The following is a 25,312-nucleotide window of genomic DNA, read 5'->3' as shown; positions in this document are numbered from 1 at the left end:
ACAAAGAGGAAAGTTGTGAGTTTCTAGCCACTGTCAAGCTGCATACATATGCAAGGAAGGATGCTGAGGTTGGAGCTGGTCACATTTCCTTCACAATCAAAGGGAAGAAGCATGAGCTTTCAATGAAGAAGATAGCCAATGTGTTTGGTTTTGAAGTTGGGAGTAATAGAAGCTTGATGATACCAAGAGAGGAGCTCTATTCAGTTTGGGAAACCATTGGGGACAACAAACTCTACTCATCCTCCAATTCCAAGTGTTCAAGGATGAGGAGCCCAGTCCTAAGATACTTCCACAAAGCTCTTGCCAACACCTTCTTTGCAATGAAGGAAACTGGGAATATCAATGAGGGAGAGCTTAAGATGACTGACATGGCTCTAAATGGGATCATCCTCAAGGCAAGAGATGGAACCATTATCCTTGGGAGCATTGTGGAGACTGAACTTGCAATGGTGCTCATAGACCACATGGTATACTTGAGAAGTTGGGTAGGCAAGTTGGAGAACAAATGCTCAAGAGGAGCACTAACCATTGGAGGCATCATTACTCCAATTCTACAAGCTGCCAAGGTCCCACTTAGAGGAGAAAGGGTCTCACCAAGATGGATTGACTCAAGGTACCTCACCTCTACTCTCATCCTAGCCAAGGAGATGCATCAAGGGAATCATATCTTCAACTTTGAGCTCCCAACAGTTGGAAAGAAGCAACTCATCTTGCCCAACCAAGAGCTCACCAACATTCAAGAAGGAGCCAACATTGACTTTTGGCCAGCTGAGAAGCACTTGTTTGATGGGATAGTTCAACCTAGAGTTGAAGAAGCTGGGAATGCACAAATGGCTGATGGGGAGGAGCAATTCTACTTTGAGGATTATGAGCCCAACCCAAGGGATAGTAGAGGAGTTAGGGAGAATAGCAAGAGGTTGACACTTTTGCAAAAGTGGAGCAAGTGGCATGGGAAGAGGTTTGATAAGCTGAAGAAGAAGGTGACCAACATGGCTAAGTCTATCAAGGGCTTAAAGAAGGAGATTGCTGAGTTGAAGAGTGAGAATTTTTCACCTACACCATCAAGCCCTTTGAGGAGGACTGTGTGATTTAAGTTTGGGGGAGGGTTTGAGATAGCATTTGACATTGTGTTTTGTGTTCTTATTTCAAATTTTTAGCATCCTCATATTAGCATTTGCATAGCATCTAAGGCATATAAAAACTCTAAAAATTTGAAAATTTTTTGCAAAAATCTTTATAAAAAAAAAGAGTGTTCTTGTAGTTTGCATTGCATATTAGGATCTTGTTTAGCATGTTTCATTTAGGATTGTATAATATTTGCCTTAGGGACCTATGATGAGTATTTCCTTGTTAGCTTGCTTATTCACTAGACTAGGATCAATGCCCAAGTTAATAGTACTTTGACGCTAGTCGAGTAGCTAGAAGCATAAGATTGAACCAAGCCTTGAATTCCTGCATTGCATTTGGTCTAAATTGAAGCATGTTGTGATTTGACACCATTTCCTATCTATAAGAACCTAATATTGAATTTCAATTATCAATGTGTGCATTGCTTTAAACTCATGGATACCATATACATATTTGGATCATCTTTCTCCTTTTTACCACTCTTGTTGATCCAAGTAGCTGATTTCCTCATTAAGAATCAGTTCCCCTACCCCTTAACCAACCCTTCTTTCAAGCCATGTTTATTCTTGTGTGTGTGAGGCCTATTTTGGGGTTGAGCTTGGTAGAAAGTGTTAGGTTTGAACTGACAAGAGTAAAACCTTGTGTAGTTCTAGTTTGCATTTTTCAAACTAGATAGGACTAGGTGGTTCACTTGTTGGGTTTGGGACTTGGCTGTTTTGAAAAGAAAAGAGGCAAAAGAGAAAGAAAAAGGGTAGAGTCTGTAAGAGGAGAATGTGTTTAAGCAAAGTCTAGTGAAAGGATGGGAAGTAAAAATTGTTGACGATGGTTCTAGTTAAAGAAAAGAAAAGTCTAGCAAAAAGCTTGTATGTCTTAAGAATAAGAAGAAAAGAGAACCATAGCAATAAGTAAGAATCCCCCATCCCACTAGAAAGATCAAATAAGAAACCTCTCCTAAGACTTTAAAACCAAAAGAGAAAAGGGTGAAAGAGAAAAGAAGAAGTTAAAGGGTAGCACTAGGATCATTTGGGTTTAGATTGATAGGATAAACACTTTGGGTGTCTTTGGGTAGACAAGGTTTTGTTCTTGTATGTGTCTAAGTGTTCTTACCTTTAGCATTCTTCTAAAGCTCAATCCATTTTATGAGAGAACCTCTATATTAATAAGCCCCACTCTAAAAAGAGACCATCATTGTCATTAAACCTTTATCTCCAAGCCAAATGAGTTTAAGCATTGCATAGAATTGATTCATGTTCTTGATTAATGAATGTTAAAGGATATCTAAGGCTCAAATCAGTAAAGGTTGTGATATGCTTGTCTAAAATCTTTAAGTACAGCTCATTCAACTTGCATCATAGTACTAGTAACTTGGACATTGATTCTAGATGGTCTATTTGCAAGTTTTAGGAGCTGAGATCCCACTTTCAAACCTCACCTACCTTCTTATGTCTTGTTTATTTGCTTGAGGGCAAGCAAAGACTAAGTTTGGGGGTGTTGATGTTCATATATTTTACCATGTTTTCCCTTAGTTTATTCACATCTTTTGCATCTTTTGCTATCCATTTTTACCATTATTGCATAGCTTTAGGACTAATCATGCATTAGAGTTTAGTTGCATTGCATTTGCATCTTTTCATCCATAATCAGGTGATTTTGGAGCTTAAGGAGCATGGAAGCAATGCTGAGGAGAAGTGAGGCAATCATGAAGGAAAAGCAAGAGAGTTAAGGCTGAAGAACCAAGGTCCAGAGTCCAACTCGACCCCACACTCGACCAGACACTCGACCGTGTGCAGAGGAGGACTCGACCGAGTGGAGGAAGCAGAAGAAAAGCCAACTCGACCAGCCACTCGACCGAGTACAGGGTCGAGTTGACCGAGCCGTTGACTATTTTGTCTTTTAGCATTTATAGGGCTTCCACCTCCTCTCCTATATAAAGCCTTGTACCTGCAGCCACCAAAGAGTCCAGCTTTTTAGAATAGTCAGAAACCTAGTTTTTACCCTTTTGGGAATTATTCTTTTTGCACTTTTATTTTCCTTAGATCTTGTACTCTTTTAAGAGAGAAAACATAAGATTCTTGGATTTTGTTGGTTTCATAACTTTCAAGATATTAAGAATTCGTGTTTGATTCCTTCTTGAATGTTATAGATCTTTGTTTTATCTTTCATTTGATGCATGTTTCAGTATTTTTTGGGTTTATGACTTTGATGTTCATCATGTGTTCTTGTGAGTAGTAGCTTCGGATCTTGAGGATGGGTTAGGCTGGGCTGTGTTTGAGGTTTGTTTGCTTTGGTCAAGCTTGATTGTGGTAGAATCTCTTCTAGGCTAGATGTTTTTAATGCTAATCCTGAACTGAGAGGTTAGGGTTTGATTTCAAGCATCTTAGCATCACACCAATGTTTAAGGAGCATAGATAAGGCTAGATCTAGAGCTTACCATTAGGCTTGCTAAGAGATTAGAGGTCTTGTTTGGTATTAGATGTATTGCTTAATGCCTGCTTGTGTAGACTCTTTACTATGTGAGAACAAGTCTAGAGATGCATAGGTTTGATTGTTTTTTGCCATGAGAGTGGATTAAACTTGTCTTAGATTTATATGTCTAGAGATTAGCTCAAAGTTTGCTTGAGATTTGTTGACCAAGTTAGATGACCTCATTCATTAGTCCAGCCCATGAATCTCTCCTCAAGGCCTTCCTTGTTTATTGATTTTTAAGTCTTAATCTTGCTGTTTGATTGTTGTTTGATTCGTTCTTGTGTTGCTCTGTTTTTCTTACATTGCTCTGTTTCACGGATTTATCTAGCTCGACCCTGCACTCGATCTACACTCGATCGAGTGCTTGCTCGAGTTCATCCCCAGAACTCTTGTTTATGATTTGTAGTTGTCCTGTCTTATCTCTAGTCTCATTCAATTTGCATTACTGTTGCATTTACTTATTTTCCTGTTCATTATTGTCTTGCATTAGTTCATTAGTATAGTTTCTATTTATGTTCTAGCTTCATTTTAGTGATAATCATTCTGTTCTATTTACATTCAGCCTCTAGTTCTAGTAGTTTTACTTTCTGCTCTTTACATTTCATTAATAGGATTGTTAGTGACAAACATCCTTTGCATATTTGGCTTAATTTAGGCTCATATACACATCTTGATTGTTCACAACCCTCAGATTGGATTGACACCTCTTGTACTACAATTGCATAAGGGGAATTGAAACACTCTGCCATCCATTCATTTCATATCTCACCATTGCATACATCCATCAATCCATTCCACTAACAAAGTGTGTTTCAACCATCAATCAAGCATCGCTCGACGAAGCGGTACGAAGAACCCTGGATCGGATGAGCGGTCAAGTGGCGTAGATAGAGTCTCAAGGGCGAAGTGACCATGCAAGTCATCATAGGCGACAATCTGAGCCTCGACACAAACAGAATGAAGACGCATTGGCACCACCTACTCCGCGAGCTGAGCACAACACTCCGCGAGCTGACAACACCGCTCCACGAGCTGACCACAATGCTCCGCGAGCTGACCACAATGCTCCACGAACTGACCACAACGCCCCGCGAGCTGACCACAACGCCGCTAACATACCGCGAGTTGAGCACAACGCCAATGGAAGGCCCCGTCTCTCGGCTATCATCGTTGGACCTAATGGGGAGCAGCCAAGGGTACATTTCCAGACCAACCAGATGCTCGCAGATCAACGTGCTGGGCCAAACTATTCCAAGAATGCTGAAAATCGCGCACTACGGCAAGAACTTCAGCAGATGCAAGCTTAGCTGAAGACGATTACGACTCAGATGCACCGGGCAACAAGTGCAGCTCCAGAGCTAGAAACTGTGCTGGCGGAAGCAAGACGCTCACCATTCACTACAAGAGTCTCAGGAGTTAGAGTCAGGCACAATCCAGACAACAGCAAGAACAGGCCAACTCTATACGACGGAAAGGGAGACCCCACCGTCTTTCTGAAATCAATGTCTATCCACATCAGTCGGTCGTATTTCTCACCTGAGGAAGAAGACGCGGGAAGCTGTCAATTGTTTGTCGAGAGTCTTTCCGGTGAGGCGCTCAATTGGTTCTCCAGACTCGAGGCCAACTCGATCGATGGATACGAAGCATTAACAAGCGCATTCCTTCAACATCACCACTTCTTCATGCGCACACCTGCGTCAAGTGCTGACTTGTGGAGAATGTATCAGAAGCCTAACGAATCATTATGAACTTTCATGGACAGGTTTAAAGGTGTCGTATCCCAACTCGCTATAAGTGATGAGTCTGCAATCAGAGCGTTTAGAAATGCGCTCGCCCGTGGCACCAAATTCAAAGACGACCTCACAATCCTGCCTGTCACAAGTTTAGGCAAGGTGCTTTCACGTTCAAACCGATACATCCAAGTCAATGAGGAAAAGGACAAAAAGAACCCCGATCAACCGAATGTGGTGGAAAAAGTGCCTGAAAAAGTGCCTGAAAAAGTTCTGAGCTCGAAAGGCAAAGCTGTAGACGAGTACTATGAGCCACACCAGCATTACAACCGAGACTACGCCCGTGGCGAGAAAGGAAGGAAAGCGACGATGTTCGCTATCGATGGAAAAGAACAGCAGCAAAGTAAGCCTTGGAACAAATACTATTGCGAGTCCGACAATCCAGGCTTCAAAGGCAAGCGCCCATATTGTGAATTCCACATATTCAATGGACACTAAACCGAAGAGTGCAAAACACTTCAAATGCTGCTTTTGAATAAGTACAAGAGAGGTGACGTCGATGTGGAACGAGAGCGGAGAAAAGTTAACACACACAAAGATAACCAGTACTGCCTGGGAGACGAGCAGCAGCATGACAGACATCGTGAAGAGGAAGCTGCAGCACAAAATGACCGAGTACGAGAAATCGCTCGCTTACCCCCTCCCCCCAAACGAAATCACGACGCGGAAGAGCACGATGAACCACCAGCTCCTCGCCGAAGGATCAACATGATCATGGGCGGCTTGTCAACATGTCGCGACTCTGTTAGGTCGATCCAAGCTCACTGCCGCGAAACAGAAACAAAGTGCAACCTGCCCTCCCACAGCAACATGTTGAAAACATCCTCCGATCCTATTACGTTTACTGAAGAGGACGCGCGCAACGTAAGTCCAAACAACGATCCACTTGTCATAGAAATGGTGATTGGAGAAAGCTCAGTAACAAGAATCCTTATTGACACCGAGAGCTCGGTCAACGTGATATTCAAGGATATACTGATCGAGATGGAGATTGATATGCGTAATACGACACATGAAACACAGCCTCTGACGGGATTCGATGGAGACACTATAATGACTCTTGGAACCATCACACTTCCAATCTACGTTGGAGGCACGATGCAATGCTTCAGCTTCGCAATTGTGGACAAACCCATCGTCTACAATGTCATTCTAGGAACATCGTGGCTTCACAAGATGCGCACTGTTTCTTCAACTTACCACCAGTGCGTCAAGTTTCCAAACGCGTATGGTATCTACACGCTGCACGGAGACCCTTTGATGGCACGGACTTGTTTCATCATTGAGAAAAGGATGCGGAATGCAAGGGCTTTCTTATTGCTGAATCATCTCCACCGCGAGACCCACAACACCGCCTCAGATAGAGTCCGTTGTCCAAGTCAACATCGATTTGTCCAATCCCAAGCGTTGCATCGGAATTGGCGCCGAGCTACCAATCGCTCTGAGAGATGAGCTCGTTTAATTTTTGCGCAAAAATGCAACCACATTCGCTTGGACGATAGACCATATGACTGGAATCAACCCTAGCATCACCAGCCACGAGCTCAAAGTCGATCCAACTTACAAGCTCGTCAAGCAAAAGCGTTGAAAGCTCGGTGCAGAACGCACAACCGCGGTAAATGACGAGGTACAGAAGCTACTCGATGCGTGATCAATCACTGAAGTTCGCTATCCAGATTGGCTGAGTAACCCGGTCGTGGTTAAAAAGAAGAATGGTACGTGGAGAGTGTGCGTCGACTTCACAGATCTCAACAAAGCTTGTCCGAAAAGTTTTTCTCTTCCGCGCATTGATCAGCTCATCGAAGCCACAGCTGGAAACGAATTGTTATCTTTCATGGATGCGGTCTCGGGCTACAACCAGAGAATGATGCATAAGGATGACCATGAGAAGACTGCGTTTATTACCGAACAAGGCACTTTCTGTTACAGGGTCATGCCCTTTGGGTTAAAAAACGCGGGAGCAACTTATCAACGACTAGTGAACCGCATGTTCGCAAGTCAACTTGGAAGAACAATGGAAGTATACATTGATGATAGGCTCGTCAAGTCAGCTCAGGCCGCAGATCATGTCGCACACCTAAAGCAGTGTTTCGAGATACTCAACAAGTACATCATGAAACTGAACCCGGCAAAGTGCACGTTTGGCGTTATTTCCGGCAAATTCTTGGGATACCTTGTTACGAAGCGCGGTATAGAAGCAAATCAGAAGCAGATCTTGACAATCATCAACCTCCCATCTCCAAGGAACACACGCGAAGTACAGCAACTTACTGGGCGCATTGCCACACTGAATCACTTCATCTCTCGCTCAACGGACAAGTGCTTGCCATTTTACCAGCTCCTTCGTGGAAATAAACGTTTTGAGTGGGATGAGAAGTGCGAACTGGCATTCAAGCAACTCAAAGACTACCTATCATCTCCGCCAGTCCTAGCCAAACCTGAGCAAGGAGAAACTTTGTATCTCTACATCGCCATCTCTTGTTCGGCTGTAAATGGCGTACTCGTCAGAGAAGATTGAGGAGAGCAACATCCTATCTTCTATGTAAGCAAGACTCTCGATGGGGCTGAACTCCGATATCCGACTCTTGAGAAGTTCGCCTACGCGGTCGTAATCTCAGCTTGCAAGCTTCGCCCCTACTTCCAATCCCACACTGTTGAAGTTCCTTATGAATCAGCCTTTGCGCACAATCCTTCACAGCCCAAGTCAATCAGGTCGCCTGGCGAAGTGGGCAGTAGAGTTAAGCGAATACGACATTGAGTACAAGAACCGCACCTGCGCTAAGTCACAAGTTCTCGCATATTTTCTCGTTGAACTCTCTCCCAAACTCGAAGCTGACACCCCTCCACCCGAGATATGGTCACTTCACGTAGACGGCGCTTCATCAAAGATGGGCTCAGGAGCAGGCGTACGCCTAACATCGCCAACAGGTGAAATCTTGGAGCAGTCATTCCGCCTTTCTTTCTCTGCTTCTAACAACGACGCTGAGTATAAAGCACTAATCGCTGGATTGCATCTCGCACACGAAATCGGAGTCAAGAATATCCAAGCCTACTATGATTCCCAGCTGGTAACACACCAGTTCAGTGGAGATTATGCAACAAGACATGCGCGCATGGATGCCTACCTCAAAGTTGTTCGTGACTTGTCCCAAAAGTTCGAGTTTTTTGAGCTCGTCAAGATTCCACGAAGCGACAATGCTCTGGCCGATGCACTCGCGACTCTCGCTTCTACATCAGACCCTGATCTTCGTCGAGTAATACCTGTAGAGAGCATTGATCAACCAAGCATCGACTTCAGCTTGTTGCCTGCCGCTCCAGCTACATTTCTTGAAGCAGTGCCCTCAGCACAGACATCAGCAAGCCCGAGCAACGTCTTAGCAGTTTCCGGAATCGGGAACCAAATCCCGCACTCGGTAAAAAAAATCCACGTAGACACAGAGGTGACCTGCTGGGCAGTCCCACGAACGTTCGTTGATACTAGGCAGCGCAAGCTGCAGATTGTGTGGCATGTCGTAGTCGTCAAACATACGGGCTATGGATTTGTCATCGCATAGGGTCCTCCCTACATCGCGAGGGATGCATTCCTCGTCTCCCATACGATCTTTGCGACGTCTCGGAACTCCATTCCCTACAGCTAAGCCAGCGACCAGAGACCTGGGGGCACACTCCGGGTCAGTTTGTTCTTCGTCCTCGAGCACCTTCCCGTGACGCTGACTTGAAGGATGTGGAAAAGGCTAAGGTCGTCAGCACCTGTAGGGAACATGATTTCAAGGTCCCGGACATCCTCTTCAGTGAGATCTGTCAAGATGCCTCCTCCCTCCGACGGATTCCACCAGAAAGAATGACCCGCTCCAGTATTGTCGAGACTTCTCTCTAATGCACGATACTGGTCATCTCCAAACTCGTCCGGAACATCACTGAAGACATCATCTCCCGAAGTCATTGCGCGAGACCTTGCAAAGTCAACCAAGCAACCGGTCAGTATTGAAGCGATAAACAACGTCAAAAATGCAACATTATTCAAGACAGATCAATCACACCTGAATTACATATTCCAACGTACGGTGTACCGTGCACCATATTGCGTACTGTCCTGTGCCATCCCGCGGAATTCCTACAACACCCACTCTCAATCTCACGACAGTGAGGACGACGGCTCAAATACACCACCGTACGGAACCCATCACGACAACTCTTTCGCAACAGTTTGCGCAATTCTCCAATCTTGCAGCATCCCGCGAATACATTGACGAGCGCGCCATCTTGATTTCGCATCTCGCTAACACATCTCCAATACGCGTATATCGCAGGAACACCGTCAACCTCGCCACTATCTCAAGGTCCTTGAGTGCGCTGGATCAAGCCCCGAGTACGTCATGCTAGCATAGTTCCGTATCGACACCAACATCAAGAGCTACACCGTACTGGCTTGCGAGATCTGCAACTACGCCGAACGCCTTACGATCTCGACAACACAACCACTTTGCTGCTAAGAATTTTGATCTCACCGAGCTCTGAGTTCATCACCTCAACCTTGGAAACACGCCAATTCTCAAAGCATGACCTCGATCTCGCCAAGTCAAGCACGCCATAGTCTCCTACGCAAGCCCCTGATCTCGTCATAAGTCTCGTACGCAAAGTCTTGATCTCGCCAGAGATCATCGTCCGCTACCACACCGCAAAGAACGATCCACCTCGCCAAGTCTCGTATACGCGATCTCGCTCACACACGATCTCGCTCGGTCTTGCACACGCGACCTCGCCAAACTCTTCCCCACACTCACCATCTCGCCCCGTGCAACTTCCATCTCGCCATTTGGTGGAATCATAACTACGCATATCTCGCGGAAACACAAACAAGCTCGCCACCAGGAGTCTCGATCTCGCCATGTCGTCAACATGTTCCCGTATTAGAACTCGCACTCCACTTGCTAAAGAAGGTCTCGTGACCCCGCATCACCACAACGTACCAGCACGCACGCGCCCTGCCCAGCAAGCACTCCGCTGTTCCAGCAAGCACCAGTTCAGTTCGGCCGGATCTCGGCCGAATCAGGCAGTCACGGTGATACGACATAGAACTCGGCCTGGAATGGAGAAGCGGCGGCATAGAGCAGATCAGTAGGGAAGGCAAGGCCGGGACACCTCACGGTCCCGGCCAGATCCGGCAGTGGGGCGGAAAGAAGGTGGCACCGGCAGAACAAACTGGCCGGCTTAGGCGGCGGCGAGATGGCGAGACAGCAGCGCGGCATGGCATGGTTGGCGGCGAGAAAAGGCAACGCCGGGACGCCTCACGGTCCTGGCCAGATCCGGCAGTACGGCACGAATTCACCCGACGGAAAGAACGTGGCAGCGGCGGAACAAACTGGCCGGTTCAGGCGGCGGCGAGACGGTGAGACGGCAGCGCGGCATGGCGTGGTTGGCGGCAAGACGGCAGCACGGCGTGGCGTGGTCGGCAGTGAGAAACCATGGCCCTTACAAGCCAAAATCAAAAAAAAAAATCTAAGGGGAAGAGATAAGGGAAAGAGAGAAGAAATTTACCTTTTTGAGAGAAGAAGGAGGTTAGAAGTAAAAACTAGGTCAAGGAAACATATATATAGGGGACCAGTTCGTTGACCAAGGTGAAAACCCTAGTTTTGAAGCCATCTCTACTTCCCGCGCATTGGGAAACGTGCCGAACACGCAAAACTCCCATTTAAAGCCCAACGGACCTCGAAAAACGTGCACAATGCACTATTCATCCCAGAATCTCCCGGGTACCTCGAAAAACGTGCACAACGCACTATTCATCCCAGAATCTCCCGGATATCTTGAAAAACGAGTGCAACACACTATTCATCCCGGAACCATCTGGAAGGTGGCAGAACTCCTGAAATCTTCTGTTCTTACCGCAAGGCGGACCTGTAGACGCATAGTTGGATCCGACGGGCTCAAGCAAGCCATCGCACATCGGACTGGGAGGGGACCATTGTTGGATATGGGCTTTGCCCCCAACATTTACAGAAGCCCAAACAGAAGGTCTTAGGCAGTTTTGGGTCTGAAGTCTTGCATCTGGCCCATCTGGCCGCAGGGGCAAAATTATCATTTTGCAGAGAGACAGAAGAAGACCTAGGTCACTGGCCCACTATATATACCAGATGTCATTGTCAGAGCTGGGATCCAGTTTTTGGGCAATTAGAGAAAGAAGATCAATTATTTTCGTATTAACTGCGTTTAGCTCCTTGATTGTCATTTTCTGTAAACCATTCTATCGAATTCTACGTTAAATAAAAGGACCAGATCCGATTTACTCCCATTAAGATTCGTATTATCTATATTGTCGATATCTAACATCAACAACGATCTCAATATCATAATCACTCATCTTCTCAGGCCAAGCTTTCACCTTTAAAGGAGAAAGAAAGAGAGAGTATAGGAGAACGTAAGTTGTAGAGATGAAGGAAGTTTCTGCAATTGGTTTCAGAATTTTTTTTTTTTGGTTTTTGAAATCCTTCAAAGTTTCACCTTTAAAGGTGTGATTTTGTTACTCATGTATTTCAACTAAAAATGTTTTAAAAAGTCTCCCAAAATCACTTAGAATCTCATTTTTAAAAAAGTTGTGATATTTTGAATAACAGTGTATTTGTAGTGGGATTTACAAATTATTGATTCAATAACAAGAGATTGTGAATGATTTAAGATGATTTCTATAAATTCTAAATTCAATAACACAAGATTTCAAAGAGACATTTTAAAATCATTGATTAAATAACAGTGAATTTAAGAATACCCAAAATCTTCTAAAACTAGGATTTACCCCGTAGTACACCACGGGACAAATATCTTTTTACTTTTTATTTATAAATTTTATGATTTTGTGTTATAAAATGATTGATTTCTTTGTTCTTTGAAAGAACTATAAGTACTATATGTGTATTTTTAGTATAATAAAATTTAGATTTACTAAAATAATGTATGAGTAAAATACATAATAAATATGTAAATATATTTATATTTGTAAGACATAATACAACTCATTACCCAAATTATGTTAGTTAAATTTATTGTAAATATTGATGGTATTAACAAAATAAATAATGACAATTTAACCAGTGCTTTATGATATTAACCCGTTAAATCAGATAACTTCGTTTTATGATAGTTTAAACTTTCTATATGTATATGCTGTATATATATTCGATTTTATTACTGAGAAAAACTGACTAAAAAAACGAAGAAGACAATAGGTAGTAAATGTTAAAATAAAATAAATAAAAGAAATAGAATTTATACAAAATTTATTCATAATTCCGTTAGCAACATGAAAATATCAAAGATCTATTCAATAAATATCTCCCACAAGGTACACGACAATCTATATCTCTCATCACTATACCAAAAAGTATTAAAGTTTATTAAAGCGCCAATTTGTTCAAAAAAAAAATACAGTCTATCAAACTCACTTTTAATCTCTTAATATTAAAGCTTGTTGGATTGTTGTTGAACTTTAGCATTTGCATCTCCTATTATTAACTTAATGATTTGGCCAAGCACATCTACAGAAAAGAAACAAAATTATTTAGTTTATAGTATAGCAAAAATAATAATCTATATGTATATTACCATTGTAGATGCCAGTATAATTAGTGTACACAAATCTTACCATTGGGCATTTTGGGTCTCTCTATTCACATGTTATTTATAGATTTTTTTGGTGATGATAGAATTTGATGTGATATCGAATTGAATATTTAGTATGTAGATAAAGAATATTCCATTAAAGTGTGGTGTAGGTGTACTAATTAATTTATATTACTGTATTTTAGCAATTTTATGAATATTCAATAGAGAATAGATAGATATTATTTTGATTTAGTGGCATTATGCCATTATATTAGCACTAAATCGTCATTTTTTTCTTCCTTATTTATATAAACCATACCATAACCGGATTTATAGTTCAGAAAAGATATAATTGTTATATGGTTTTGTAGATTCCGATTGAATACCCTGCAAATCTTGAATTCATATCTTCCCTTATTTATAAAAGGCACATTAAAAAGGGTTAAAATCTGGAAAGCTCTCTACTCTCCAACAAAAATTCTCAGTACTCTCTATTAATCTCCTCTACTCTCATACTCTTAATGAAAATTGTAATCTCCAAACTTGCCCTTACCAAACCGATTCAAACCAATACATTGAACCAGTTTTTAATTAAATTGATTAATAATAATTAAAAAAAAAAATCAGATCTGTTCTATCGCTTCTTCTTCTCCATTCTCGGGTTCATCCATTTTCCACCATTGATGAAGCTCAAGCTTTAATTTCCGAATCAGATTTCTTTATCTTTTCTACTACTTTCAGCTTAAACTCTCTTAAATCTATAGAGTATTCAATCGATTATGGGTTATTGTATTTAAATTTAGAGATTTCAATTAGATTTGAATTTTGTGTTGATAATTAATGGATATTGGGTTGATAACCAACTATTATGGGTCAATTAAGAAATATGAATGGACTATAGTGGCTGAATCGTAGTAAAACATATGTAGATTAGCTTTTTTGGTTCGAAAATCCATTGGGTTGCAATCATAGTATAACTAGAAAACTGAGTATAACTATCATAATTGGTATAACATTTATAACAAAAAAATTAGTATAACTGGTACAACTGATATTCCTAAAAGTAGAACTGGTATTTTATTGTGTACTAATATAGTTTTATTACTAATTTTTTAGGACAACACAATGACCAACCTTCCGAAATCATAAATAAAAGCTATGGAGAAATTTGGATAGCTGGTTTCAGAGCGAATGAGGAAGCCAACATAAGACAAAAGATTAGTGAAATTTTCAATGTATTTGTACTTTATGATTTTCTACAACTTGGTTTTATAATGGTACAATTATGTATGTCTTTACTCTTATTCCGTTTGTAGTAAAACTTGGTACAACCTAACAGTACAACTACCACCAATTTTAAAAAATTATATGTGCTTTATAAATTAAAATTTTGTTAGACAATATTAAAAATCTTCATATTCACTTTATAAACTTAAATTTGTGTGACACATCTTCTAAAGTAACATTATAAAATGAAAAAAGTCATCACTAAATTCATTTGTGTCCAAGAAAGATCTTATAGTTTTAAGATGATTTTCTTATTGTTAACTCAATTACATTGCAAAACACACAAAAATAAAGTTTTGACACATATTTTTGCATGAACACATTGAGAATGTTATACAAATAAGTAAAATCTTTGGTCCAACTAAAAAAGTTTAGTTTAAATACAAGTATAACTGATTATACACAAAAATCTTAAAAAGTACAACTATGTATAAGGTAGTACAACTTAAAAACTTGGAATAACTATGTTTGTTTTTGCGGCGCCACCTGGCAATTGTACTTACTTTGCGGCGCCACGTGGATTTTATGATGGCACAATTTGACCATGTGCGGTTTGACCTCCCCTCCCCCACGTTATTCAGAGTTTTGAAATTTCAATTTTTTTTTTTTTTAAAGTCATTCCCTATTTTTTTTTGTTTTGACAAACAAAATCATTCCCTATTAAAGAGAGACAAGATTTGTTGTAAATATAAGGATTCCTAAAATTTAGGTTTAATATTCAATCCCAGATTTTAAGATTCAATTCCTCACTAGTTTGTACAACTTGTACAAACTGGTACAACTGTTCAACATGTTTATGACTATGAAAATCAAATTAACATGAAAATATTACTCACGTCTTAAAGGTTTGAACTCGAGTGAAACATTTCTAAAGTGATTGGAGTTATGCAATCACGGTCGTTAGTCGTTACTGGAGCATGGTGTTCCTAGATCAAGCTATACCAATTTGTACCAAGTTGTACCTTTTGTTTTTGAATTTTATAACTACTTAGTTGTTCACGTTTTAAAGATGTTGGCTCAATAACTTTATCAGAATAAACTTTCGCCGCCACTGTCTTCTTCTTCTTCTCCATCTCCATCCTCTATGATTTTCTCTGGTTCTAGAGGAATATACTGGGTTTGATTCGACTTTTCACCCTTTCTTCCACAAACCTTCAAACAAAATTGATTAGATTATTAGCACTTCTAATCAATTCGGAAACCTGATGAACAAATTTGACACCAATTCTATACATAAATTCCCTAATTTCAATCAAAATTTTCACACAATCTCCCTTCTTTTAATCAAATTCTACACAAAGTCAAAAATAAAAAAAATCGATTTCAATTGCATAATGTTGTTTCCACCATTACAAGTTGTCTCTATCTGCACTCGTACAAGAAAAAAAAGATGAATTGAGATGTTGGGTTTCTTTAATTAGGATCAAACGAAGAAAAGAAAAATTGATTTTAAGGATTTTTAAAGTTAAAAAAAAAAAAGTTTGACCCGAGTATAAAAGGTTTGAGTGTTATATCTATTTTGGTTGGTTGGGTCAGTAATAATCTCTAACTATTGAGGGTCTAAAGGTACTCACCTTTTTTTTGGAATTGTTTTAAATCAAAAATAAATTAAGTTATAGAAGAGGAGCATTTGGGAATTTTTGTTGGAGAGTAGAGAGCTCCCGAGATTAAAACCCCATTAAAAACCAAAGATTACTATTAACAGTTTTCCTTATTTGTAGGCCGAGTTTAAAGTTCTCATTTAATGTGAATTTTTCATTGCATTGTTTTACAAAAAAAGAATATGGTATCAAAAGAGAAGATTAAGAAAGATCCGGAAATATAATTTGGGTTATACATTCTGATTTTGACCCGATCCATGGAGAATGTTTAGAGAGGATCCGATTAGTGTAATCATGTTAGATTTTTTAAAAAAAAAACCCGACCCGAGTAAAGGAAAAAAGTGGTACAAATTTGAACTCCAAAAATGTTAAGATAGATCTATACGATTTTGTTTAGAGAATATCCATGCGATTTTGTTTAATTAGGATTTGATTTATGTAACCCAATAATTAGGAATATACGGATCGATTCTGATTAATATACGTATAACTACTTACCAAATTGTTTGTGTACTCTCGATATTTTAGGGATGTTGCAAACTGTAATTAGTTATATTTTTAGGGAAGATCCGATTTTCAAAAGCGGATTAAATGTTTATAAAAATCCGACCCGTGTGATAAGTAAAGGAAAGATCCGATTTTTTGAATCGGTTTAAAAGCAGTAAAAAAACCCGACCCGGATGACAAAAAGAAGGACACAAATTTGTACTCCAAAAATGTATAGATAGATATTAAGGTGGATACACTCCTTAGTGATTTCATATCATTTTCACAATGTTTAGTTTTTCTTCTTCCTTCTTATCAAAAAAAAAAAGTCAAAAGAAGCTAAATAAAGCGACACGCCCAATAAAAAGGCGAGCATATTTGACATTCTATTCGTCGAAAAAAACGTAACGTATTTGTATAACGTCAGTAAAGTAAATCGATGTTGACCCCAAAAAAAAAGAAAGGAAAAACAAAAATAAATCTCTCGGGAGAGATAGAAGTGAAAAGAGGGGATTATTGCATTTTGCCCTGAGCGGAAGACAGAGAGAGAGAGAGAGAGAATGTATTTGAGGAAGAACCGGAGCTAGAAATCGTAAGAAATTCGGAATCTTCCTATCTCTTTTATTTTCACGAAATCTCAGACAAATGTGGGTTCGATCTGTACAACGTTGTCCAATTTTTCGATCTGTGCTTGCTCGATTAAAATAAATTAGGTTTCGCCTGTTTCTCTTGCAGACATATCTTTGTTCTTGTTCTTGTTTGGTTGATTCTGATAAAATTCAATTTTATATCCGTAGTTGATGTCTTAAATGCAACATTTTTATTCATAGATTGTTTCGGTAGATTCTCCCTTTTGATGTTTCATGATAGTTTTTTTAAATCTGCAATTAAAGACGAATTTTTTTTGGTGGGTATATATATATATATATATATATGTAGAAGGAACTGAGCATTTATATATGTATACAAATTTTGTTGGTGTAGTGTGTAATGGGGAGAGAACCTGTAGACAAACACATGGATAAGAAGACAAATAGTTTGACAGCTAGCTCAACCGGATCTTCTGATGATTATAAAGTCCAAAGTCCGTCGACGACAATCGAAGCTGCGGAGGTGAAGGAATGCACAGACCAGAACCTGGTTGAAGGTGATGATGATGTTCATTCTAGGCAAGGAAGGATGACTGATACACCTGATGATGACCATAAGAAGAAACTAAACTCATCTTCAGCTAAAACTCGTGCTACCACGAAAACGACTGTTCCAAAGCCGTTTTCTCTGTCGGCTGAAAAGCCTAGAAGAGCAGGATTCGATAATCATTCGTTAGGCAATGGTGCTAGCCACAACTCTTCTTCAGCATCGAGAGTTTCGCAGGTAAAACAACCGCGAAAGGTGTTGTATAACGTGTTCGTTTTCTTGCATTGTGAAGTGTCTAAGAACTGAAACTTATATAATTTTCCTCCTTTTTTTTTTTTTTTTTTTTTTTATATGTTCAGCTAAATTCTCCTCTACCAGCTAGGAGGACAACAGATCACAAGAAGCACCATCATGATGATGAAGATAGTTTTTCTGTTGCTTCCTCGTATCCTTTATATGAAGAAGTTTAACGTAAAAGGAAACTTTTGTTATTATTATTAATATCTAACCAATACAAGATTTTTATGATCCTTAGCCATATATAGATCTGCTACATCCATAAGAAGTTTTAAACCCAAGATTACAGTTGGAGTTGCTCCAACATTTACTAGCACAGCGAGGCTGGAGAGACGGAGAGAGGTAAATTTCATTTGTAACAATAAGGAAAAGTTTTTTTAGGAAGCTTAGAGATCTCACACGTATTGTTTCCTTTTCTATGTTTGTGTTACTCTGCTAAAGTGTCAGCATATTATTGTTTCAGTTTTACCAGAAATTAGAGGAGAAACAGAAAGCACTTGAGGCAGAGAAAAGAGAGAACGAGAAAAGGCTCAAGGTAATCGTTATTAATATCCTCAAGCATACACACGTGCATTGGTCAGTAGATAATGTAGCTAGGAATCTTTTTTTAGATAGTTTCCATGTTAGTTATATGACAACAGAAAATGTTGTGCATTTTCATTATGAATAACAATTCTTGAAACGATATAATCCTACACGGTAGATTCAATATAATGTATATCTTTCATTCTTGAGCAATCTCCAGAATAATTGAATATATGTATTTTATTTAGGAAGAGCAAGAAGCAGTCACTAAGCAACTCAGGAAGAACATGGCTTACAAAGCTAATCCTGTACCAAGTTTCTACCAAGAGGGTCCTCCACCGAAACAGCCATTGAAAAAGGTATGGAGCAAAACCGCGCTGCCTTCACTTTCTTTTTCGTCGCCTCCGCTTTATATCATTTTATTGATTGTCCAAGAATGAACATTCAGTTTCCTTTTCTTGTGATCGGGTAAGATGGTGTTATCCTCCTCACCAACATTTAGTTTCACTTTACAGTCACTTTAGCTTTGTTTGATTGTGATTTTGGCAGTTTGTCCTAAAGCATACATTATGCATGGTAACGTTAGTTAAAACAATTTCCATATTCAGATATTGGATTTTGGTTATACGACCTCAGTGAGTGTACGTAAGCTTTGATTCCTGGCCATCACTTCGTGTCATCCTCTTCATCTTTGCGATACATGGATATATGAACTTAGATGAACTTCATCCTCACAATATAAAAGAAAAACTTTTCTATGATCGTTTTTGTTTTGCAGTTTCCTCTGACTCGGCCCAAGTCACCAAACCTTAACCGCAGAAAGAGCTGCAGCGACACAGTTAACTCATCATATCAGGAGGTGAAGGGGAAGCATTGTGCTCGACATCGTCACAGTGTAGGCGTTTACAAGGAAGAACCCAAAGCAAACAATATCCCGAGGACACCAAATAGCAGTAGCAAAGACCATATAAGAAAGTCCACAAAGGAAACACCAAAGTCTGAAGAAGTGCATGGAAAGTTTGTGGGAAAGAGCAAAAGTAGCTATGATGGAGAGACAGATGAGAATGGGGCTGGGGCTGGGGCTGGGGTTGTGGAGTGAAGCGCCCGCGTAGTTGTAGTTTCGTTTTGACTAACTTGATGAATGAGAAAACAAGAAAAAGACTGAGAAGCGACTGCAAGGAGAACAGGTTTTAGAGTGAAGGAACAAGTTTAAAGTTTCTTGTTATTTGTGGCGTTGTCTAATGTTATCTAAGATTTGTTTGTTCTAAATTTGATTGCTAAATCAGCTGGTTCTATTTTCGTTTGATCTTTTCTTATCTGTTTGACAGTTAATGTGAAATGTATATTAAGGTTGTTATATGGATCCGATATATCCCAACTTAAATTATTATAACTAGATTAATGGTTGGCTGAGACACATCTATATATAATTTCATTGTGTTAGTATGTTTTGTTTCTTCGGACTTGATGTTATTTAAGCAACTAAGCAAGTGTAGTTTTTTGTTTTTACCAAGGAGTAATTGTTTTTTGGGAAACATAGTCTCGAATCAAGGAGTCATGTAGATCTGGAGAAAGTCTAGGTCATTTGGTTCCACTGTTAGGGACTTGACTTCTTTTGTTTCATTTGTTCATCATCTTTTACGTCTCTTTATTGATAGCCCTGGTTGTGACAATCTTTGCAACTTATCTATTTTTATGGAGGTATTTTAAAGAATATACAATTTGGAAAATTTGAAAGTTCAAGATAAAAAAAAAAAAAAAAAACCTTAATTAGGAACAGAATACGTGAAATAATTAGTGTCGGCAGAGAGCCATTTTCGAAATAATTAGTACAAATACACAATCGTTAGGAATAATTAGGAAATAAAATCTGAAAAGAGGGACAAAACGCAAAGGAGAGAGCCATTATCGAAATTATTTGGACTGGAAGCAGAACAATACATTCCCATTATATATAATGAAACTCGAATGATTGATTGCGAACAAGACTAAGCCACTGGAAATTTTAAATTGCAAATGTTAGAAGTTTCTGATGTGTACTTCTTACTCAACGTGCCAAAACGTTAATTAGTAGTAGCTCACACTAATAATGTTAATTACTAAGTCAAAAGTACAATACTAAAATTTTTAGGAAAGTTATTTACTTATTTGTTGGTTAGTATTTTTTTTCCAACATTTTACTAATTATAGTTTTGACTTTTTGACTGAAGAAAAAAAAGTTAATTAAATGAGTGTGTTACCCTCTTCTCTTCTCTCTCCATCAACCCTTAAATTTCTGCAAGTTTCGGAGCTAATCCTCCTCCAGCATCGCACGGATCTATTATACTTTTTCTTTCTTTTTCTTTTTTCATTCTCAATTGTATCATAATATTTCCTTATATTTATTATACACATGTATAATAAATACTATCTCACTTTCTTCAATCAAAGCCATTTTCTTTGGATAAATAGTATTTGAGAAATTTTGATCACACACAATTTGAAGGAAGAAAGATCAAAACGATGGAGTCTATAACGCTTGATATAGAGCTGTTGCAGTTACCTGAGACATCACCAGTGTCAATGAAATCTAATCAAGATTTTGTTAAGAAGCTCTTTGATCAATGGCTTGCCCTTCCTGAAACCAATCGCTTGGTAAATAAATGTTTCTTTCTGACTTTTTTTTTTTTTTTTTTTTTTTCTTTTTCTTGGATAATATGATTTTCATGTGACTTTTTCATTTGCTGGTTTTGAATCTGGATGGTGGTGACACGACGACAGCACTAGTACAAATCATTTGTAACTAAAATATATGTTTTTGGAAAATGTAGTTTTGAATTTGAATAGTGACAGGCCCTTGATATGTGATTTTTCTGTATGCGAGTTTTGAATCCGGATGGTGACATAACGACACGACACTAGTATAAACTACTAGGATAATATTTTTGTTATTGGATATGGAACTAAGGAACATTTGTATGATGATTACAGGTTACATCTTTGGTAAATGATGCAAAGGCAGGAGTGGCTTTGAATGTTATGTGTGGAGGAGGCTCTTTGGGCTCGAATTCAGGGTCTAATAGTCCATTGGCTTCAATGTTTCCGGCACGTAACAGGCCTCCTCTTTCTCCAAGGAACTCAACTGGTTCGCCTCGGATCACTAGACAAAGGACTGGTCTTTCTAATCTTAGCTCTCCTCTCAAAGTTGTTTCTGATCATGTCAAAGAGCTCATTCCTCAGGTCTACATTTGGACCACCTTTGAATTTATTATCATAAAGTCTGTTCTCTGTATTATTTTGTGCTAAAGTTTTTCTATTGTGTATGCAAATGTATAGTTTTACTTTGAAGATGGTCGCCCACCACCAAATGATCTGAAAGAGCAGTGTATAGCTAAGATCAATAGTCTTTTTTATGGCCATGAGGACGGTTTGCAAATCCAAGGTTAGTTTCTCTTTTAGATATCTACATATCTAATATCTCCTGACTCTAACAGTGTCGTTCTTTCGTTTCTCAGAATTTAAATTAGTCACTACTGAGGTCTGCAAGGTCCCATCATTTTTTTCCACCTCCATTTTCAAGAAAGTTGATACCAATAACACTGGTTTTGTGAAAAGGTTTGCAGAATTCTATGCCTAGCTACAATGTTTGATTATTAAAACCAAGTTGATAAGAAAGTCTGTAAGTCCAGTAGATCATAATATATCAAAACCATTGATTTTGGTTATGTTTTGGCTTGTGGACTGCTCATCACATGTGGTTTTTTACCAACTTCTTTATAGAGAAGCCTTCATTGATTATTGGGTTAAGGGAAATATGTTGACAAAGGAGATAACAAGTCAGATATTTACAATACTGAAGCAACCAGATCACAAGTACCTTGTCCAGGTGGGTTTTCTGAGCTGCAGTAAAATTGTCACTTTTTCTATTTTGGTCACATTATCCTTCTTTTGTATGTAGAAACTTTTCTTAATTGAAATGTATTAACTTCTTGAGATGAATTTTATGACAGGATGATTTCAAGCCTGTGCTCCAAGAACTATTAGCAACACACCCTGGTCTTGAATTCTTACAAGGCACACCTGAGTTTCAAGATAGATATGGTTAGTCCAACACTATGACGTTATCTAATTTCTTTTTAGTTCGTTTTTATTCCTTTGCCAAGTATATTTGAAAAAGTAATGACTATCTGAATATATGATTCCTTGTAATGTTTGTGAAAACATTTTGGCAACAGCTGAAACTGTAATATACAGAATATATTACTACATAAACAGAAGTGGGAATGGGCATCTTACCTTGAGAGAGCTTAAGCGAGGAAATCTAGTTGATGCAATGCAGCATGCCGATGAAGAAGAGGACATCAATAAGGTTTTGAGGTAGGTGGCTCAAATATAATCAGTAGTAATATTGAAATTAAACGGCTTCTAATCTGACTCTCGCTACCGTTCATCAGGTACTTCTCGTATGAACATTTCTATGTCATATACTGCAAGTTCTGGGAGCTGGATACAGACCATGATTTCTTGATCGACAAAGAGAATCTCATCCGATATAGTAACCATGCACTCACCTACAGAATTGTCGACCGAATCTTCTCTCAGGTTAGCTACTCTGCATTTGCATTGCATGTCTTCCATATTTTTTTTTTTTAGTTTTTTTTTTTATTTACTAGCCGTTGGAATGTCATTGTCACTGTGTACTTTATATAGGTACCCAGGAAGTTTACTAGTAAAACCGAAGGAAAAATGGGATATGAGGATTTTGTTTACTTCATATTGGCCGAAGAAGACAAGTCATCAGAGCCTAGTCTTGAGTATTGGTAAGAATGTATTCATATCTATATAGACATGTCTTTGTGTAGGTGTTACTTGGTAAGAGCTCTGTTTTTGTTATATTAATGTTTGGTGATATAGGTTCAGGTGCATAGATTTGGATGCAAATGGAGTTTTGACGCGGAACGAGCTGCAATTCTTTTACGAGGAACAGCTGCATAGAATGGAGTGCATGGCGCAAGAGGCGGTGCTGTTTGAGGATATTTTGTGCCAATTATTCGACATGGTCAAACCAGAGGACGAAGGGTACATTTGTCTGAATGACTTGAAGGGTTCTAAGCTCTCTGGAAATGTGTTCAACATACTTTTCAACCTCAACAAGTTTATGGCGTTTGAAACTCGCGATCCCTTCCTCATCCGCCAGGTATCACGCTATATATATCAAATAAAATCTAGTTAGCCTATATATACTTATAGAGTTATTCATTGTGATATGGTTTATAACTGGATATACTAAGGAGCGGGCAAATCCAACATGGACGGAGTGGGATCGTTTTGCTCATAGAGAATATATTAGGCTATCAATGGAAGAAGATGTAGAAGATGCTTCTAATGGAAGTGCTGAAGCATGGGACGACTCACTTGAGGTCCCCTTTTGAGTTTCTTTAATGGTAAGCTCTCTCACTATAGAAAGCGGACCAACGAGTGATGCAATAACGTTGTTGACAACGACTCAGAATTACGTACAAAATAGAGAGTTGGGGTATGTAATTTCAAATTTTTAACATTTGGATAAAATTTGACACTAAACTATACATGTCAAAAAAGTATCACACAGATTGTCGGGGTCGAGAAAGACGCATTTTCTTTACAATATACCTAAAATCATATGCAACCTTAGCTTAGGGCTTAATTAATATCTTCTAATGACCACATAACCATTCACCAAATGATAGAAACTATTCTTGATAAAATCTATAGAAATCTTGATAAAATCTTAGAAACTCACAATTCAGGATAAAATCTAGATCAATTTCAAACCCTTCAATTTAATTCCAAAAATACTAAAATTTCACAACTCTTGAAGGTTCGAGATATTAGGGGACATTTCTAATAAACTCTAAAATTTTCATAACTAGGTGCTTCCCCACGCAACGCGTGGATTGTGGTGTAGTTGGCACTTTCTTGTTTTTTTTGGTCTTTTTCGTTTTCTCTTTTGTATTATTTCGTTTTAATTAGGTATATACGGGCTTTGCCGTCACTTTTATTTATACACTATATGTTTATACCATTTCGTTTAGATGTGTATAATTGTGGCGTTTACTTTTTATGAATTATGAAGATGTTGTTTCTTGCTTTTGAGGATCCAATCTTATCATTGACTGATATTGTTTCCAATACATTTATTGTATTATAGATTTTCTAATTAACTGCTTATGTAAACCCTTCATACGTTGATATTGCAATAATAAGTTATTTTAAAAAAATATATTCCGTGTAAGTGATTATGTTTGTATGTCCATGTTTTGGTCTAATATCAATAATATCGTTTATGTTTTTCTTTAGTTGGCTTTGAAACCAATATTGAGTTAAGCAAATAATGGGTCGAATTACGGTGTTAATAATTAATATAAATTCTTATGTATATATATTGTATATATGTGACTATAAATTTAGCTAACTAAAAAATTATGTAATATTTAAATACAATCTTGAACATATATATATATATATATATTTTTATTTGTGGGAGTAATGTATGAAATTATTGGATAGAAGTTATTTTTGAGTTAAATGACCTTTAATGTCTTTAAAGTGAGTTAAATATTAATAAACTTTTATATGTGTCTTGACTTTTTTAAAAAGGAATACCAAGTGTTTCCTTCCAAATTTGAAGTGATATAGTATTTTAGTTTTTTTATATGATTTTATGAACTTCAATGTAAAAGTTTTTCAAAGTAATAAGTACACTCACTGATTGAATTATAAAATTTGGAGAAATGTTTATTTCGTTTAATCATCTGCTCTTTTAAATAAATTAAATAAGTATGCTGTTATTCCTACAAATAGGACAACATATATTATAGTTTAACCATGGAGTTAAGCAATGGAAATGGAACTTGTGATTGCAAGACAAAATGCTTATATGTTACACATTGATCGTTTAATAATGAATAGGAACATCTAATTTTCAAATAAAGTTGATTGTTTTATTAAAACCAACATATGTGAATTTAAATTTAA

The 25,312-nt window shown here is 38.4% G+C and overlaps 3 protein-coding genes across 5 annotated transcripts; all 3 read left to right on the top strand.

The window, feature by feature from the left end:
• Positions 1–8,050: 8,050 nt before the first annotated feature.
• Positions 8,051–8,938, top strand: LOC147944429 (uncharacterized). The gene has a single exon (XM_087512583.1). It carries the CDS (start codon positions 8,051–8,053, stop codon positions 8,936–8,938), a length of 888 nt encoding a protein of 295 aa, XP_087368709.1.
• Positions 8,939–16,727: 7,789 nt separating this feature from the next.
• LOC104789453 (protein WVD2-like 2) lies at positions 16,728–19,679 on the top strand. Of its 2 annotated transcripts, none has more exons than XM_087450856.1 (7): positions 16,728–16,949; positions 17,342–17,731; positions 17,854–17,939; positions 18,040–18,133; positions 18,255–18,326; positions 18,565–18,675; positions 19,095–19,679. In XM_087450856.1, exons 2-7 carry the CDS (start codon positions 17,348–17,350, stop codon positions 19,413–19,415), a joined length of 1,068 nt encoding a protein of 355 aa, XP_087306982.1. In that variant the 5' UTR covers positions 16,728–16,949; positions 17,342–17,347; the 3' UTR covers positions 19,416–19,679. The 2 variants fall into 2 exon arrangements, with proteins under 2 accessions (XP_087306982.1, XP_087306983.1); XM_087450857.1 differs by having other exon boundaries at positions 16,859–17,070.
• A 709-nt stretch (positions 19,680–20,388) lies between these two features.
• Positions 20,389–23,905, top strand: LOC109124401 (putative serine/threonine protein phosphatase 2A regulatory subunit B''delta). 2 transcript variants are annotated; one of them, XM_087450852.1, is made up of 11 exons: positions 20,389–20,950; positions 21,287–21,535; positions 21,632–21,737; positions 21,811–21,910; positions 22,076–22,181; positions 22,306–22,396; positions 22,531–22,672; positions 22,750–22,897; positions 23,006–23,115; positions 23,210–23,492; positions 23,587–23,905. In XM_087450852.1, exons 1-11 carry the CDS (start codon positions 20,819–20,821, stop codon positions 23,725–23,727), a joined length of 1,608 nt encoding a protein of 535 aa, XP_087306978.1. In that variant the 5' UTR covers positions 20,389–20,818; the 3' UTR covers positions 23,728–23,905. The 2 variants fall into 2 exon arrangements, with proteins under 2 accessions (XP_087306978.1, XP_087306979.1); XM_087450853.1 differs by having other exon boundaries at positions 20,571–20,950; positions 23,216–23,492.
• The last annotated feature ends 1,407 nt before the right edge of the window (positions 23,906–25,312 follow it).

The sequence above is a fragment of the Camelina sativa genome, chromosome 5 (assembly GCF_030686135.1).
Source record: "Camelina sativa cultivar CO46 ecotype springtype chromosome 5, ASM3068613v1".
Taxonomy (NCBI): Eukaryota; Viridiplantae; Streptophyta; class Magnoliopsida; order Brassicales; family Brassicaceae; genus Camelina; species Camelina sativa.
The sequence above is the reverse complement of the archived record's forward strand: the minus strand, read 5'-3'. Positions and strand labels throughout refer to the sequence as shown.

Coding starts and splice junctions, on each gene's coding strand:
- LOC147944429 (XM_087512583.1), top strand. CDS start 8,051: ATGAATCAGCCTTTGCGCACAATCCTTCACAGCCCAAGTCAATCAGGT.
- LOC104789453 (XM_087450856.1), top strand. CDS start 17,348: ATGGGGAGAGAACCTGTAGACAAACACATGGATAAGAAGACAAATAGT. Junction 17,732..17,853: donor CAGCATCGAGAGTTTCGCAG/GTAAAACAACCG, acceptor TTATATGTTCAG/CTAAATTCTCCTCTACCAGC. Junction 18,134..18,254: donor GGCTGGAGAGACGGAGAGAG/GTAAATTTCATT, acceptor TTATTGTTTCAG/TTTTACCAGAAATTAGAGGA.
- LOC109124401 (XM_087450852.1), top strand. CDS start 20,819: ATGGAGTCTATAACGCTTGATATAGAGCTGTTGCAGTTACCTGAGACA. Junction 21,738..21,810: donor GGACGGTTTGCAAATCCAAG/GTTAGTTTCTCT, acceptor TTCGTTTCTCAG/AATTTAAATTAGTCACTACT. Junction 22,182..22,305: donor ATCACAAGTACCTTGTCCAG/GTGGGTTTTCTG, acceptor ATTTTATGACAG/GATGATTTCAAGCCTGTGCT.